This window comes from Ambystoma mexicanum, chromosome 8 (assembly GCF_040938575.1).
Source record: "Ambystoma mexicanum isolate Mex_15411 chromosome 8, UKY_AmexF1_1, whole genome shotgun sequence".
Lineage (NCBI taxonomy): Eukaryota > Metazoa > Chordata > Amphibia > Caudata > Ambystomatidae > Ambystoma > Ambystoma mexicanum.
The window spans coordinates 1,658,516,859-1,658,535,477 of NC_090929.1; the positions used below are offsets into that span (position 1 = coordinate 1,658,516,859).

Here is an 18,619-nt window from a genome sequence, read left to right on the forward strand (position 1 = left end):
GACCCCTGTACCCAGCATCTGCATGCTCTGCAGGATCACTCGGGTCTCTCATTCTAGATTCCTGGTCAATAAGTTCCTCAGGAACTTGTCTTTTACCACAAGTAACTCCCAAAGGAGAAACCTCGTCTTCTTCTGAAGCAGACTCTTCATAGATTGCTGACAGACTTGAAAAAGTCTGACCTGGGCAAAGGAGTGAATCTCCTTTCTTCCTCTTCCATCTGCTTCGAAGGAAATGGCAAATCCCTCAAAGTTTTCGAAGAGGACTTCGATAATGGCGTCAATGACACATTTGGCTTTGGTGTCGAAATTATCGACGTCGATGAAGTTGTCGAAGTCTTCGATGACTTGTGTTTCTTGCACGGCACTGGAGAGGTGCTCGACTCTCGAAGAGTCTTCGACGGTTTTACATCGACACAAGGTTTTTTGTATTCCTCGACGCTACTGGTCTTGGCCATGGTAGCCTTGGACTTCCCTTTGTCGTCCAATGGAGCGACTTTAGGGGTATGGCTTTTTCAAGGGTCTTTCGAGGGGGTCGGGCCGCATTCTCGAAAACCATCTTTTTTGCGGAATTCCTCCCACTTACTGGGAGAATCCGATTTAGTCGGACAACAAATTTCTTCGGTCGACTGAAGAAGATGCGGGAGATCTATGTCTCCTCTTCATTTTTTTCGATGACGACGAAGAGTGTTTCGATCTACTCCTAGATCGAGATCTCTTCGAGTGCCTATGGCGATCTGATTCCTTAGAATCAGTCACTTTGTGTCTTTTTGACAAAACCTTTTTTTGAGGCCGCTCTCCCCACCAACAGTTTACCTCTCCTCTCACGAAGAGCTTTTTCGGTCATCGATTGGCAGTCGTCGGTTCGGTGACTGGAACCGAGACACCAAAGACAAATCCGGTAGGGATCGGTGATCGACATCTTAGATCCACAATCTGCACACTTTTTAAACCCAGTTCTGGGTGTCGAAGATGACATTTTCTTCACAGAAAATAGAAGTGCGCTGTTCGATAGCGAAGCGATCGGAAAAACGGAACTGAAGCAACGGGCGCGGCTCGAGCTATTTATACCATCGTGACGTTGACAGAGTATGGAGTATGTCGAGGGAAAATAGACGCCACGACCTCGAGCACAGTGCCCTCTGCCGAGAATTTTTTTTCCGAAGCAGCAAAGCTGGAGAACAATTTATCACAAGATGAGGAATACGTGGGAGGACACAATCCATTCAAAATGATGTCTTAATACTGCTTGTCCCAAGTGGGAATAAGATCTAGAATGGGCATCTAGACAGTGTTTTGTAAAGGTGTGTACAGAACCAGGTTGCCGCTTTGCAAATGGACTCCAGAGGGACATTTGCAATGAATGCCATGGAAGCCCCAGTGCCTCGAGTAGAATGTGCTCTTGGCTTGAAGGGTAGTTCTCTTAGCAAGAGAGAAACAGAGTGATGCATTGGAAAATCCATCTAGATATAGTGGACTTTGAAACTGCATCTCCTTCTCTTCCTGCCGCCACTGAGACAAAGAACTGATTAGTCTTTCTCAGTGGTTTAGTTCTTTCCATATAAAACACGACCGCTCTGCGCACATCAAGTGTGTACCGGCTTTTTTTCTCCCAAGTTTGATGGGTTTTGAAAGAACGTTGGTAGTTCTAGACACTGGTTGACATGGAATTTAGAAATTAATTTTGGTGCAAACCTAGAGTGTGTGCGTAGAATCACCTTATCCTTGTGAACTGTTACAAAGGTATCTAATAGAGAGAGACGTGGTGTATGCGGAAAGTGCAGCTAGATGAACTTTTATTAGTCTCAGGGTTAGTCTTTAATTCTATTAGTGAGTAAGGTAAAGAACAATCTGTGTGGGAGAGCAGTCAGCGGGGTTGATGCTCTTTCCTCTACACCAGATGACGAACCGTTTCCACTTGCTGGAGTAGCAGTAACGAGTGTTCGGTTTCCTTGCTTCTTTAAGGATGTCCATGCATCTTTGAGGGAGCTGCAAATGTCCAAATTCTATGACCTCAGGAGCCAGTCTGCTAAGTTCAGGGTCTGTGGGCATGGGTGCAGCGTTTTGCCCCGGTCCTGTGACAGCATGTTGTACGGCAGGGTAGTTTCACCGTTGGAGACAGTGACATTTCCATCAGGTGAGCGAACCAGGGTTGTCGGGCCCACTAGGATCATGGTAGCTGGTTCCTGGTGCATCTTGTGCACTATCTTGTTGAGAAGGGGAGTCGGGGGAGGGGGGTTTGAGGGGAGCGTAAACAAATTTCCCTGACCAGGTTATCCAGAGACTGTTCCCCTTGGAGCGGTTCTGGGGGTACCTGGAGGCGTAATCTTGGCATTGGGTGTTCTCCAGAGTTGCGAACAGATCTATTTCTGGGAAGCCCCATTGCGTGAAAACGTCTGCAACGATGTCTTCTTGTAATCGCCATTCGTACTCTGTGGGCAGAGGGAAGTCTCTGCTGAGTTCGTCTGCTAGCAGATTGAGTTCCCCTGGTACGTGTTGTGACAACAGGAACATGTGTTTGAGAGCCCACTTCCAGATGTTTCGGGACAGCTTGGACAGTCCTGGAGAGCGAGTGCCCCCTTGCTTGTTCAGGTAGTACATTGCTGTGGTGCTGTCTGTGAGGACCAGTACTGTCTTCCCTTGCAGGTGAGCCTGGAAAGCTTTCAGTGCTTTGAAGACTGCTAGTAGTTCCAGCAAATTTATGTGTTTGGACGCTACACTCGGAGGCCAAACTGTGTGCAGTCTGATGGGATAGGTGAGCCCCCCATCCTGTAAGGGATGAGTCTGTGGTTAGAGTGGCTTCCACTGCGGGGGTGGCGAATGGTTTCCCCATTACGAGGTTTTCCTTCGACCACCACCGCAGCGAGAGAACCAAGGCCTGCAAGACCACCACTAGATCGTCCCATTGTCCGCTGGCCTGACACCACTGGGTGTTGAGCCACTCTTGCATTGGGCGCATGGGCAGCCGCGCGTGAGGTACCAAATATATACACGACGCCATCATTCCCAGTAAACGCATTGCTTTGCGTACCGTAACCTTTCGACCGGCTACATATTGAGGGATCTGAAACAGCATATTTTGGACCATCTCGTTGGAGGGGGAAGACAAGGCCGTCCTTTGTTCGAATTAGACCCCCTAGGAATTGCTTGACCTGGCTGGGGTCTAGGCTGGACTTCTTCTCGATGGAGAAGCCCAGTTGGAACAAAAGGTCTACAGTCTTGTATATGAGAAACATGTCTCATATGAATCCCCTGTTATGAGCCAATCGTCGAGGTAAGGGTATACTGGAATGGACAACCTGCGCAGGTGGGCCGCTGCCACTGCCAGCACTTTCGTGAATACCCTTGGCGCTGACGCTATTGTTATTGTTATTTTGCATTTATATAGCGCCTTATATACCATTGGTATGGTCTGAAGGCGCTGGTAGGTTGAACGCCCTTGGGAACCGAGGTTCGAGTCAGTAGAGAGGGTGAAGAGAGTCAAAAAGGTGCGTGTGCGCACAAAGTATGTGTGCAGCTGGTGCGGGGTTAATGTGGTAGCTGCTTCATAGCGGTAGGTGTGGTGATTGAGAGGTCAGGAGAATGTGTACGCTCTGGCGGAATTTATCCAGCTCGAGAGTGGCTGCGTTAGGCCTGAGGAGAAACGCCTGGCTGGGGGTGTTAAACCAGCGGTGGTTACTTAGAGTGATGGGGAGTGAGCGTGAGATGTTGATATGAGAACAGTTATACCGAATGGTGTCATAGTATCCCTGTGTTCTATTTGAGTGGTGGTGTAAAGAGGAGAGTAGGCGTGGGGTGTGGTATGGTATATGTTCATTCAAATGTTCCCGCATACCAATGCATATTATGTACGTCACGCAATTTATGCGATCAGGAACACACTCGCGCGTTCATAGTTCGTCTTGCGAGCTCTAGTCTATCCCTCATTTTCAGTGTGTTTCATGCATGCTCTCATGTATTCCATATGCATGCACTCCTGTCCTCCCGCGCATGCACTCCAGACTGCCTATGCGTTCATATTACTCGACCGCTCTACGTATTTGTTGGTTTCATACATTCGTCCGCTCCACTCGTTCATCCGTTCTATGAATTCGTCCGCTCAACGTATTGATCCGCTCCATGTATTCGTCCGCTCCACTTACTCGTCCGTTCTTCCTATTCGTCCGTTCCACCCATTTGTCCGTTTTATCCATTCGTCCGCTCCACACACAGACACACACACATCTGTTCTGCAAATTTATCCGTTCTACGTATTGACCCGCTCCACATACTTGTCGGCACCATTCCAGATATTTATCGGCACCATAGACTCATCCATTCCAATATACTCGTTTGTTCCACCTACTCATCAGTTCCACATATTTGTCCGCTCTACATACTCGTCCGTTCTATGTACACCGCTCTCCTCATCGTGCTCGTCCAATCCATTAGTTCAGCCGTTCTACCTATTCATTGGCTCTGATTTATGTGTTCGTCTGTTCCACATATTTTTCTGCTCTGCGTACTCGTACGCTCTGCTCCCCACACTCAGCCATTGTCACACTCAGCCATTCCCCACACTCAGCCATTCCCCACACTCAGCCATTCCCCACACTCGGCTATTCTCTCCTCCGCCCACTCATCCTCCACATACTTCCGCCCTCTTCATTCATCAGCTCTCGACACTCATCCACTCTCGACACTCATCTGAATCCACGTGCTTATGCGCTCTACAATCATTTGCTCTCCAGACCCATCCGCTCTCCAGACCCATCCGCTACTCGCACTCATAACTCCCCATACTCATATGTTCCATACACTCCCCACACTCAGTCTCTCCCCCCACTCGGTTGCTCCCCACATTTCTCCGCTCTATATGTGCCTCTGTTCTCAGCGCTCTTCCGCTCTGCACGATCTTGCGCTCTGCACGTTCTCCAGGCTCATTTGCCAACAGCATTTATCCTCACATTCATCCATAATCATCTATACTCATCCATACTCATTCGTTCTTTCCACTCATTCGGTCGTGCCCTCTATGCTCACCCGCTCTCCTTGTTCATCCGCTCTCCACGCTATGACGAAGGGTAGCACTTTGAACTGGTAGTGTTTGCCCTCTATCATGAACCTGAGGTATTTTCTGTGCGCTGGCAACATTAAATATGAAAGTATGCATCTTTCATGTCCAGTGTTGTCATGTAATCTCCCTGTGAAAGCAGGGGGATTACCTCCTGTAGGGTGAACATGCAAACCTTTTGAGGTTTGACAAATGTGTTCGCTGGGCGCAGATCTAGTACAGGGCGCAGGGTTAAGTCCTTTTTGGGTACAAGGAAGTACACTGAATAAATACCCTGTTACCTGTGATAGAGGTTGTACCTCTATTGTTCCTTTTTCTAGTAGCAGTTGGTCTTCTTGAAGAAGAATGTCGAGGTGCTCTGGTGATAGGAGTCTTCCCCTTGGGGATCTGTGCATAGGGCACCGGCTGAATTCTATACAGTACCCGTGGGCTATAGTTGACAATACCCAACGGTCTGTTATACCCTCCCATGCTGGTAGAAAAGATGTTAACCGGTCCCAGCGATGCATGGGAGGGAACCCGAACCTTCGGGTCATTTGGTGTTGGTAGCCGGGGAGCTTCTAGGAGTGGGGCCCCGACCTCTTCCCTTGCCACAATGTGGACCTCTGAGCGTATTGGCTGCTTGTTCCTTGAGTAGAGGACCAGTTGCCTGCTGAGGAGTATTGTTGTTATTGCTGTCTTGGGCCTCGAAAAAAGCTTCTGTTGCTGTAACCTCGCTTATTGGGAGGCCTTGAGATCTGGTCTAGTGTTTTTAGGGTATCGAAATCCTTCTTAGTCTCTAGCGAGTCGTCCACTGCTTTACCAAACAGGTTGGAATCCTCGATTGGTTTATTGATGAGTGACTGGGTCTCTGGTTTAATACCAGAGTTCTGGAGCCAGACTGACTCTTGAGAAGTATCCCCTGAACTAAAGATCGGCCAGCCGTCTCCGCAGCATCTAGTGTGTTCTTGATGCTTTGGTTAACCAGGGTACCTTCGGTCACAGTGGCTAACAAGCGAGTTCGTAATGGTTCAAGGACTTCGAGGTCTTGGTGTAATTTTCCCCATTGGGCATCAGCATAGCTTGCCAGTAAGGTATTGCTATTGGCAATTCTGGTGGAAAAAGCTGCCAAGGCTGTAATCCTCTTTCCCAGTGCGTAAAGCTTCTTTCCTTCTTTGTCTGGGGGTGCTTTGCTAGTAGATAGCGGAACCCCTGCCCTTTTCCTTGTGGTGGTTACTACCAAGGAATCAGGTATTGAGTGACCCTTAATGTATAATGGGTCAGAGGGTGAGGGAGTAAACAGCTTCTCAATTCTAGGGTTGACCCCTCTAACCAACGCAGGTGTTGATAACGATGGAATGAGTCGTCTCTTTGAGGCGAGAAGTGGAATGGCCTGGCTAGTAGGTGGTTTCTCCTTGATTTTTTCTACGAAATCTATTTCAGGAGTAATCACCCCTGTATCACTCTCAAAATGTGCTGCTGCTATCTGTAGTAGCGCATTGAAAGTAGATTGGTCATCTATAGGTGACGGGTTTCTGATTGGTGTGGTTTGAGGAGAGGACATGTCCAGAACGTCAAGGTCTGTCGATGCTCCTGGGGACTGCCAGGGCTGTGAGCCACCTCAATCTGGGTCTTCTTCGAAGCCCCCACCACCCATGTCTGAGTTTTCCACAAAACCTAGGTTTTGTTGATCTTTCAGATTAAGGAACTCCTCATTCTCTTGGAAGTGAGATTCTTCCGTGAGGTCATATGTATTAACCACCTCCCCCCCCTTGAAGTGGGTTAAATAGTCTTGGGTATTTAGCCCTGGGGTCTTCAAGAAGTCCCTCTCTTGATCTGTTGGGTGCTACTTGTACAGGGGTGGACATGAACCTATCCAGCTTATCCATACATGATTGGAATCTTTCTAAAGTCCATTGGGGTAGCCCAGAACAGTCTGGAGGCGAAAGGGGAAGCTCTTCCACCTGTAGCCGTCTAGCTCTTTCATATAACGTAGAGGATAAACTCCCTTTGCCTTCCGAGAATCCTTTCCGTGGGCTAGGTCTTTCCTTCGACGTAGGAAGAGGGTCCTGCCTGCCTTCCGGTTGTCTCGGCGTCTCCCTGGCCTTGTGAGTGGGGCTCGGCAAATCCTTTGCCGCCCGTCTGAGCATCAGTGGAGACTATTCGAGCCAAGCTCTCGACGACTAAACTGTCCGTCGAGGGTTCATCTGGCATCGTGTTGGGAGGTGCCGAGGCCTTGTCACCGTCGGGCGCTCTTACGAGGCGTGTCTGCCGTTTTGGTGGTAGCGCCCTTATCTGTTGACAGCCCAGTCGCAGGTCGCGGCTGCGGGGACTTCGACGAAGAACTACCATGGGTTGTGTGTTTATCCTTATGTTTGTGTGTGTCAGTGTCGCCGGGGTGTACATCCCCATAAGTAGGGCATAAGCTGAACTTGTCGGGCCAGGGACAGACGCGGAGGTGCGGGAGCGCTCCCTAGAGAGGTCTACAACCTACGATACGGAGGGAGTGTTATCACTGTCCTTGTCACATTCGGCGGCGGTTGAGGAATCAGCTCTAGACATAGCGTCGGCTGCCCACCTCTTGACCCCTGCGGTCCTTTAAAGCCTTTGGGCGAAGAAGTTTACAGGCCGCACAGCCGTCCTCTTTGTGGTCGAGGGGTAACATCTTTCCACGTGAATTTGCCCTTACAGCATGGGCAAAATCTAAAGGGAGTCCTCTCCATAGCTGAAGATACAGTTAAAAGTGATAACGACCCTGAAAGAAAGGGGGTGAAAGAGAAAGGCATTCTTAGAAAGAAACAGAAGTGTCCCACGACCCCCACTCTTTACTGTATAGGCCGGCGAGGCCGGGCCACGTGTTCGGCAGTGCCGAAGGTTCGCCTCCGTCGAAATCACCGCCGAAGATCTTATTCAGCGGTGAAACAGCTTAGCCGTCGAAAGAGGGATTAGGATTTAAAGTAATTATGAAATAAAAACGACCAAGGGTCGAATAAATGTTATTAGCAATTTGTCTCGAACAAGCTCTGCATTAGTGCGACCAGATTATGGGCGGAAAAAAAACAATCAGAGGGACCTCGACGCGTGAGGGATTTTGGGTACACTGCACGTCACTATAGGGATAGTATTACAGACACCTATGTCGACTTCCCCTTTTCAACTACGAAAAACAAAATGCAATACTCTGCAGCGACCACTGGATGTCGGACTATGCACAGCATGTGATTCTAATTAGATTAACAAGCATCAGAAATAAGGTTATTCTACTGACCTGTGAATTGGTTATGCCTCTTTCCAAAGCTAATGCTGTTGGCTTCACTTTACCATTTATTTTAGATTACTGTACAAGTTTACCAACTGGTCTTGATTGTATATTACACCATAAGGTCTCACTCACCTGGTAGAAATGATCCTGAATCTAGTAATAAGTTTATACTGGTCAATTAATCTGTGTTCCACTATTCAGAAAAGTATCCTGATAACAGGGTTGGTTTACTAAGTGATTCCTTTACTGGGTGTCACTGCATGACTAACAGGGTCTACTACCCTTGACTTACTGTAAAGTAATCTAAAGTTAACTGATAGTTTTACTCAACATGAATAGGTGTGTCATACTAAATGTGTTTGATAAGGTCTGACTACACTAGAAGAACAAGTTACTTCTTACCTTGTAACGTTCTTTCGACGGGATGTTCCTCCGACGTATTCCTCATCTTAGATATCTCCTTCCAGCTCTGCTGGCCTCGGAAAAATTTTTCTCTAGAGGGCGCTGCGCGTCGACGTCCTTCGAGTCGATGTCCCTCGACAGCCGCCGTATCGACGTTCGACGTCATCCTGCCTATAAAGGCCGCGCGCATCGTCCGTTGCTCAGTTCCGTTTTGTAGCCCACAGTATTACTGTCTGGACTAGACTAATCACCCTGAAGGAGCGTAAGCTGCAACAACAAGGGAAGTAGAACTGCGGGGATGGATGGGAGGGTCGATGAGGAATACGTCGGAGGAACATCCCGTCGAAAGAACGTTACAAGGTAAGAAGTAACTTGTTCTTCGAAGGGATTGTGTCCTCCGACGTATTCCTCATCTTAGATAGGCTCCCATAGCAGTATTCTATATTCAGAGGAGGGAGTACTGACTTCACGCTGTCTTCTATTGATGAATAGAATGCAGTACAGCCCTTCCAAACCTAGTCTCTTGACTGGAGGAGAAATCCAGATTGTAAAAACGTGTAAAGGTATGGACAGACGACCATGTAGCGGCCGCACATATGTCTTTAACCGGCACGCCTCTTTTGAGGGCCGATGAAGCTGCAATACCTCTGGTCGAATGAGCCCTAAGATGTTGAGGGGGCTCTTTCCCTGCCAGTTTATAACATTCCAGAATGGCTAGAATGATCCATCTGGAAATGGTCTGCTTAGTTATTGGTAACCCCAGCTTGTGACCTGTGTAACCTACAAACAGCTGGTCTGCCTGTCTTATCCTGGCTAGTCTACTAATGTAAAAACTTAAAGCCCTCCTAGGGTCTAGTCTGTGTAACCTCTCTTCCTCTTTCCCCGGGTGAGGAGGAGGATAGAAAGATGGTAGGGTAATCTTCTGAGTGATATGGAATTCAGAAACCACCTTTGGGAGGAAATTAGGCTTCACTTGCAGGACAACTTTGTCTTTGTGAAAGAGTGTAAGAGGGGGTTTACAAGAAAGAGCTTGTAATTCGCTCACCCTTCTAGCAGATGTAAGTGCTATTAATAAAACAGTTTTAAGGGTAAGGAATCTTAACGAACAAGAATGGAGAGGTTCGAAAGGAGTACCCATCAGGAAAGTTAGTACTAAGTTTAAATCCCATAGGGGAACTTGGAAAGGTCTTGGGGGATAAACATTGGTTAACCCCTTTAGAAACTGTATTACCAAGGGTAATTTGAAATAGGATGGTTCTTCCGCAGTACGCTTAAAGATGGATAGCGCTGCGAGATAGCCCTTAATGGTGCCAACTTGAAGGCCTGAATTTGCCAAATATAGTAGGAAGGACAAAACCATTGGTGTACCACAAGAAAATGGGTCGATATTCTGTTCTCTACACCAGCTGCAAAATATGTTCCAATGGCAGCGGTATAAAGACTTTGTTGCTGGCCTCCTTGCCGAAAGCAACACCTCCATATCATCATCAGGGAGGTCCCAATCCTTGTACCTCAGCCGTTCAGAAGCCAAGCGTGAAGGTTGAGGGTTTTGATGTCTGGATGGAGAACCTGACCTCCCTTCTGTGAGAGTAGGTTCTCTCTGAGTGGAAGTCGAATTGGAGGGCAGATGGACAAGTCTAGTAGGTCCGGGTACCACGTTCTCCTGGCCCAATCCGGGGCAATTAGGATCATGGTTCGCCGGAATCTTCTCAACCTCCTGATCATTTGAGGAATGACAGGGACCGGTGGGAACGCGTACAGAAGCGGAAACTCCCAGTCCACTATGAACGCGTCTCCCAGAGCTCCTCTCGGAGGAAATTCCCTTGAGCAGAACAGGTCGCATTTCCTTTTTAGGCTGGTGGCGAACAGATCTACCTGAGGGGTTCCCCAAAGGGCGAAGATCTCTTGAAGGACTTCCTGAGCTAGCTCCCACTCGTGGGAGACTGTTCTGCCTGCTCAGAGCGTCCGCTGTCAAGTTCTTCTCTCCGGCTAGGTGAGCTGCCGATAGAGAGATTCCTTCTTGGATTGCCCAAAACCAGAGCTGCATCGCCTCTCTGCACAGGGGTAGTGATCCTACGCCTCCTCTTTTGTTGAGGTAATACATGGCCACCGTGTTGTCCGTCATTATCAGGACGTTCTTCCCTTGTACAGCTGGCAGGAAAGCCTTCAGCGCAAGTCTGATGGCTCTCAGCTCTAACAGGTTGATGTGTAGTCTGGACTCCGATGGAGACCAACGACCGCTGATGGTCAAGTCGTTGGCGTGGGCTCCCCACCCCGTGAGTGAGGCATCCGTGACTACTGTTATCTCCGGCCAGGGTTGCCAAAACTGTTCTCCTTTCAGAATGTTCTCCTGACAGGCCCACCACTGAAGGTCTCGAGCCACCCTGCCGGGAACCTGAAGAAGATCTGTCATTCTCCCTGAGAATTGTGACCACTGAGTTCTCAGTGCCCACTGGAGGGATCTCATTCTCAGGCGAGCCTCTGGCACAAGGAAAATGCAGGATGCCATGAGGCCTAGCAACCTCAAAAAGTCGAAGGCTGGGAGACGTTGGGCATGCTGGAACTTGGTAACCATCTGTAGAATATCTTGAGCCCTCACCTCTGGTGGCGAGGCTTTTCCCAGGGAAATATCCAGGATCGCTCCTATGAACTGGAGTCTCTGCGATGGTATCATTTGTGACTTCTTTAAATTGAGGGAGAAGCCCAGTCTGTGAAGGAAGTGGCACACGTGATTTAGCTGGATCTGAGCTTGCTCTGGAGAAACAGCCCTGATCAGCCAATCGTCCAGGTAGGGGTAGACGTGAATCCCTTCCCTCCTTAGACTTGCAGCCACTACCGACATTAACTTGATGAAGACCCTCGGGCGGAGGTCAGCCCAAATGGCAGCACTCGAAATTGATAGTGAGAGTTGCCAATTGCGAACCTCAGGTATTTCCTGTGTTTGAGATGGATAGGCACATGGAAATAAGCGTCCTGAAGGTCCAGAGATACCAACCAGTCCTGGAACTGAAGGGCCTGGAGGATCTGAGAAAGAGTGACCATCTTGAATTTGTCTTTTCTGAGGAATTTGTTCAATTCTCGCAAGTCCAAGATGGGTCTCAGTCCTCCGTCTTTCTTCGGAATGAGAAAGTAAGGGGAGTACCAGCCCTTGTTCCTCTCCGCTACAGGTACCGGTTCTATGGCACCTTTCTCTAGCAGGTCCAAAATTTCCTGCAAGAGGAGCGGATCTGGAGCTTTCTGAGAGCTGATCCCCGGTGGATGACAGGTATACGTAGGAAAGGCAGGCAGTAACCTAGGGCGACTGTTTCCAATGCCCAAGCATCTGACGTGATAGCCTGCCATACCGTCAGATGTTGAGTTAACCTGCCTCCTACAGGTGTCCTGTGAGGGGAGTCCTCAGAGTGGTTTTGGGGCGGCTGATGCAGATGGTAAAGAGGCACCTGCTGTTGCTGCGGCTTTAGAATATCTACCCCGTCCACCTCGGGTAGTTCTTCTTTGACCCCTTTGAGCCGGTCGTCCTCTACCTCTTCCGAATGCGGAGTAGAAGCGAAAGGACTTGCCCCTCGCAGAGGTTCCTGTGGGACGAAAAGGAGTCTGACGGATTGCAGCTCCTAGGGATTTTGCTGCAGCTTTTGAAGTTTGCAGTTTCTCTAAACTGTCATCCGCCTTTTTCCCGAACAAAGAAGAGCCATCGAATGGCATGTTCAAGAGCCTGGCTTGCACATCTGGGGCAAAACCCGACTTTCTCAACCAAGCGAATCTCCTGGTTGATGTACTTGCCGCCATTGCTCTGCTGATACTGTCAGCCGAATCAATGCCCGTCTGGAGGGATTCGCACATAGCGTCTTTACCGTCCTGTATAATATTCAGGAACGCATCCCTTTCTTCTCCCTCCGGGATGCAGTCAGCCGCTGTAGAAGCACACTGCCAAAGTGTATGGCTGAACATAGCAAGGGTGCAAGTAGCATTAACAGACTTTAACGCCATGCTACATGCTGAAAAGACTTTCTTTGCCATAGCATCATATTTTTTATCGTCCCTGTCTTGTGGGACTGTAGGATAAGCCGTCTTGACATCGGTAGAGGATGCTGCTTGTACCACCAGACTTTCTGGGGATGGGTGTTTAGACAAAAACTCTGGGTCTGTGGAAGATACCCTGTACTTTGTAGACAGTTTTTTATTTACTGCTGGTATTACATCTGGGGTTTCCCAGTTTGTCATGATCTTTCTCTGAAGAGCTTTATGAAAGGGCACCACAGGATCCTCTTGTGGGCCTTTGTCAAGAATATCCGTGAGGTCATCTTGTTGGAAAGATTGTGAAGGTTCAGACCACCCCATGAACTCTGTAATCCTGGCCATTAAGGCTCTGTAGGGGGTTTCAGCATGCTCCCCCGGGTCTGGCTTAGCAAACTCCACCTCAGGGGAAGTGTCTAACCCACTTGCCTCATGTAAAGAATCATGAAGATCCTTTAATCTGCGCTCTTCAGAGGAAAATTCCTCTCTAACCTCTCTAACTGGGGTTACAGGTCCCTGTAACTCAAATGTGTCTTGTTCAGACAAATCACCCTCTTCTAAAATTGAGGATATAGTTCTCAATTGTTCTGAACTCATTTCCAAGGCAGAGGGTGCCGAACTTGTCATTATTGGCCTCGAAAGCGTCGATGTCGTCGACGCCTTCGAGCGTGGCGTCGAAAACAGAGGTGGAGTCCTCGAGGACCTCGACAGAATTGGAATTCTACTCGACAATATCGAAGCCGTCGAGGGCCTGGGGATAGTCACTGGATGTGTGGTAACCGTGACTTTTCTTGGCGTCGACGCCAGTGTCGAGTCGACAGACCCGTGTGTCGAAGGTCCCCCCGACAACGGCGTCGAAGACATCGACCTCGACGGGACCTTCGTCGACGGCGTCGACGGAACCTTCGAGGAAGGTTTGGAGGTCATAGTCCTGCTCGAGGGTTCGAAACGCGCTCGAGAGGTTTCTTTCGCCGGGTACTGCGACTCGCTGCGTTTTTGACCTTTGGGTCTTTCGACCAGAGCATCGCTCTCGGCAGTCTTCGAGGGGGTCGAGGCCGCTTTCTCGAAGACGCTCATCATATTCTTTCGGAATTCCTCCCATTCAGCCCGGGAACTAGGTTTCGTGGGGCAAGGGATTCTTTTTGTCGAAACAGAGGAAGAGGAAGACGGAGAAGGGGATCTTCGACGTCTCCTCTTCGAGTGCTTCGATCTCGAGGAGTGATGAGACCCACTCGAGACCTGGAGCGCGAATGGTGACGAGGAGACGAATGTCTCGACTTCGATGAAGAAGAAGCTTAAAAGTCTTAACTTTCTCCAGCTTCCCCCTACACTCCTTCAGGGCCTTAGCTGTCATGGACATACAGTCCTCGCACTCCGAACAATGGTGTTCAGCTCCCAAGCACCACAGACAAATTCTGTGAGGATCGGTCAACGACATCTTTCCCACAATCTCGACATTTTTTGAAGCCGGATCGAGGAGTTGTCGGTTCCGACGAGGAAGCCATCGAGTACGGTATCGAATAACTCGAGGTAAATAGGATTAATCTGACTAAGAACTGAGCAACGGTATTCCAAGGCACCGAGTAAGCGCGGAAAAACGGACCTGAGCAACAGACGCTGCGCGCGGCCTTTATAGGCAGGATGACGTCGAACATCGATACGGCGGCTGTCGAGGGACATCGACTCGAAGGACGTTGACGCGCAGCGCCCTCTAGAGAAAAAATTTTCCAAGGCCAGCAGATTTGGAAGGAGATATCTAAGATGAGGAATACGTCGGAGGACACAAACCCTTCGAAATAATGTTTTCTGTACAGGGTCTATACTTTAGTCTGTTTCCTTCGCATTGTGTTGTGTTTTTATGACTATCACAAATACTTACCCCCAAGACTTAACTTGCCCTTATTGTATTCATAATACACCTTATTTTGTATAATACTTCTAGTTGTGTTTCTATTTAACCCTTGGTATACTACAAGTTCTTAGTACCTTCCATACAGCCCCATCTCCCTCCTAAAATACGTATAGCCTTATGCTAAGAGTGGAGTTTTGCACATTCTCAGTGGTATGGGTTTTCTAGGCCCTTAGTTGGACTTCAGAAAAACTGTCATAACTATGAGTGAAATTAGCTGAGGAAGCTAAAAGTAAAGGAAGTGCCGAAGTAACAGATGTTATTGCCAGGTCTGCAGCTCTACAAATGAGACATTCCTACCAGCCTGTACACTACTTTGGAACACAGGCTTGTGTGTAGCTCAAGCAGCTGAACACCACATTTAGTATGTTTAATAATTAACTATGACAGGTTTGAGAAGTTTGTACTTCCCATCATTAGATATAACCTTTTCAACCTCCCTTTTGCCTAACAGCACACCATTACAGATCTCGAGAAGTGGGTCTCTGCACTCTGATCACAGAAGAACTCTGAAAGGTACCCAGGCTTCCGAAGTACCACTATGGCTGGGGATAAATAGAGGACATTGTTTCAATAGACTACTTTACCCTTTCCTCTTCCTGTTGTTCCCATAGATCCATGTCGCTGATTCTCTGCTCTTCATATGCTTTGGTGATGAGAGGAATTTCTTCCAAGCGCTTTGCTCTTTCAAAGTGGTCAATCTGTAAAAAAATGAAAAGATTTTAAAAAACGAAATTATGGCAATTATGGCATTTGCTACTCTTATTGCATCAAATCTTAATACATATATAAGTCACTGAGTATTTCCGGGAGAAACCCCCGTTGACGCTTTACAACCATCAAACATAAGTTTGGTGGGTCATTCAAACCATATAGTTGGTGTGTGGAAGAGCATGTATATGAGGGTCACACCGAACACTCGATATGAACAACTGTTGCACACTGCCGAAATGGATCCCTTGCCGATTGGGAACTAAGAAAATAGTCACTACTGTCTCGTCAAATACAAGAAATTATTTATCAACATCCAAAGTATGCAGCTTCATTTAGCATTCTCAGAGCGGTAATCCACTGATTAGCCTGATGTGTTCAAAGTCCATTTCATAATCCGACAGCAGAATTGCCTGCAACTACGAGCTCAAACTATTTGGTGTATAAGTGATCAAAGCCAAACAATCCTATTACTGGAACAGAATCTCCAAAGCCCCCATATAAATGCAGGCAACTATCCAAGTTAATCTCTGAATGAACTTTCTCAGCCACACAATCTCTTTGCGACTCTCTCAGACCATTTCCCCAAGACAACAAATCCCAAGTGAGACACCTCAAGCCTTTCTAAAATCTCAACCCGTTCCTGCCTCTTCTCCCCCCACTACCCTGACATCAGAACCAACTTCTCTCCACCTTCCTCCACCCCCAGAAACCCTGGATTTCCTCTATCTATTACCACTTAGCCATCAGGCTCCCCAGGAGAACCCTGCACGATCCATCAACTAATCTCTCACTTCCGGTATCTTCCCTGCATAATTTAAGACTTTGTGTTAGGTAAGAATTGGTGCAGTCACACTGGGTGAGACTACACAACATTTATCTGCTTGGCATTAGGTAACCCACCTTTTGGTATAGGTCTGTACTACACAAGTTGGTATGTGAATGAGCAGCCCGGCCTATCTCAAGAGGGGTAAATGTGAGCTGCAGAGCTGTCCAAATGAAATCCGTCAATACAAGTAACCAAGTAACAACTAAACTAAGTTTGTTATAGTTTTACCAGTTTTTTTTTTTTTTAAATTGAAGTTTGAGATTTTTCATAACAAGTCAAAATCAATACAAATGGTTATTAGGGACATTCGATGGCATGTACATTCAACCAATACTCCGCCCCCCCCCCCCCCCCCCAACAACTTATACATAGAGCATTCAAGACAATTTTTCCCCCTTTATAGACCTTCCCTATGAAACATTGTTCCCTCTTACTTTGTATGTTTTGAATAGGTCTGATGGTTGTGATTAGTGCATGGTGTATACACTTAACAGTAAGAGTGCTTGCCTTTTTGTGTCCTTTTTGAAGACAACATAGCTGTCTCTTCTGGTGGTACATTTGACAAGTCTCACAGTTGGGCAGGTCAAGATGTCCGGTCTTCTTCCCTTTGAACATTATGGAGTCCCAGGCAATTATGTATTTATTCACAATAGGTCACATTGCATGGAGTTTGCATGTAGGACAGCAGTGATCTTTTCCATTACGCAGATGTTGGTGGCCACATTGACCCATTCTCCCTTGCTAGGTACATCCCCTGGATTTCCACTTCATTACCAGGGCAGCTTGTGCCGCCAACAAAAGAGGGGCTGCCAGATCTGTGATGATCCTCCACTCTTCCTCACATTTTTCGAAACTGAATAGAATTAAGAGTGGGTCGGCTACCCGCTGGATCCCATCGAGGTCTCTGATCCACCCCACGACCTGGTCCCAAAAAATTCTAATACAGGGACAGCTCCACCACATGTAGCAGTAGTTTGCATTATCTCCACACTCACGCCAACATAGTGGACTCGTTGACTGAAAAATCTGGTAGAGTCTCTGCGGGTCATATTGCCACCTATGTAATGGTTTAATGGCATGTAGCTTATATTGACTAGCTATCGAGACCTGGGAGGCGGCCCTGCACATTTTCCACATGTCCAGGTCAATTTCATCACCAAAGTCTCTCTCCCATCTGTTCTTCAAGTGCAAAGTAGATCCCTTTCCGGCCACAATTAGTTCCCTATATGACATGCACTACTCACCGTAACAACATTACTGATTGTATGCGACGTCCATTGGTAACTGCAGAATATTGCATATGGTCTTTCGGAGACCGAAAGGGGACTTCGACATAGGTGTGTAACACTAGCCCCATCGTGACGTGTAGTGTACCCAAAATCCCTCACGCGCCGAGGTCCCTCCGATGTATTTTTTCTGCTATGAGGGAGCCTCAGGCTATTATATGATATGATATGGCATTTGTAACGCGCCTATACACAGGTGTTTCAAGGCGCGACGAGGCAGGTAGGGGAGGAAACAAGGGGAGACAGACAACGATCCTACTAGGCCAGGTGTCATTCAGATCGCGCAGGGGAGGGGGAAAAAGTGCAAGGGGAAGGGGAAGGGGTGGGAAGTGCAGTACAAATAGGGCCAGCTGGTGGCAAGTGCAAGGTAAGTGCAGAACAAGTGCTGGAAAAGGGGGGGGGCTGTAGGGATACAGAGACAGTCCCGCAGTGCAGAGGGGTTCCAGGGCATCAGTGCAAGTGGAGAGTGGCTGGGCCCAGGACCGAGGCGTTAAGAGTGGTCCAGTTGCAGAATCAGTGCAGTTTCAGTGAAGAATATTAGCTGTTCAGCAGGGGAGAGGGAGAGAGAAAGCAGAGGCAAAGAGGAAAGTTATGAGGTGCTTCCGGAACCGGAGATGGTTCTCCTCAAGTTTCAGGGAGGCAGGAAGGCTGTTCCAGAGGGAGGCCCCTGCCGCGGAGAGAGATCTACCCCCAGCTCGTTGCTTCGAGAAGCGGCTGACCCTGAGGGAGTTGGAGGCGGATGAGCGAAGGGCTCGGGAAGGAAGATATTTGGGAAGAGAGAGTTGAAGGTATTTAGGACCAAGGCCCCAGAAGGCCTTGTGGACAATGCAGAGGGTTTTGAACTTTATCCTCGCAGCCACTGGGAGCCAGTGTAGAGATTTCAGTCCTGGAGAGATACGGTCCCTGGGCTTGAGGCCAAGGACAAGTCTCGCAGTTCTGTTCTGTATGAGTTGCAGAGGGCGGAGAGTGGAGGCAGGCAGATTAAGGTAGAGGCTGTTACAGTAATCCGGGCTCGGGAGACAGTGAGCTTCTGGGGGAAGGAGAGGAAGGGAAGAATACCTCTGAGGAGGTGCAGCTGGTAGTGTGACTTCTTAGCGATGTCAGAAATATGAGGAGAGAAGGAGAGTGTGGAGTCGAAGATGACCCCAAGGTTTTTTGCATTGCAGGTAGGAGCAGG

The 18,619-nt window shown here is 48.3% G+C and overlaps 1 protein-coding gene across 1 annotated transcript in view; it reads right to left on the bottom strand.

The window, feature by feature from the left end:
- EIF3A (eukaryotic translation initiation factor 3 subunit A) overlaps positions 1–18,619 on the bottom strand; it is an 812,143-nt gene that overhangs the window by 375,290 nt on the left and 418,234 nt on the right. The window contains exon 14 of the mRNA XM_069611926.1: positions 15,204–15,317. Within this exon, the coding sequence (XP_069468027.1) occupies positions 15,204–15,317 (114 nt within the window). The remainder of the gene's footprint in view (positions 1–15,203; positions 15,318–18,619) is intronic.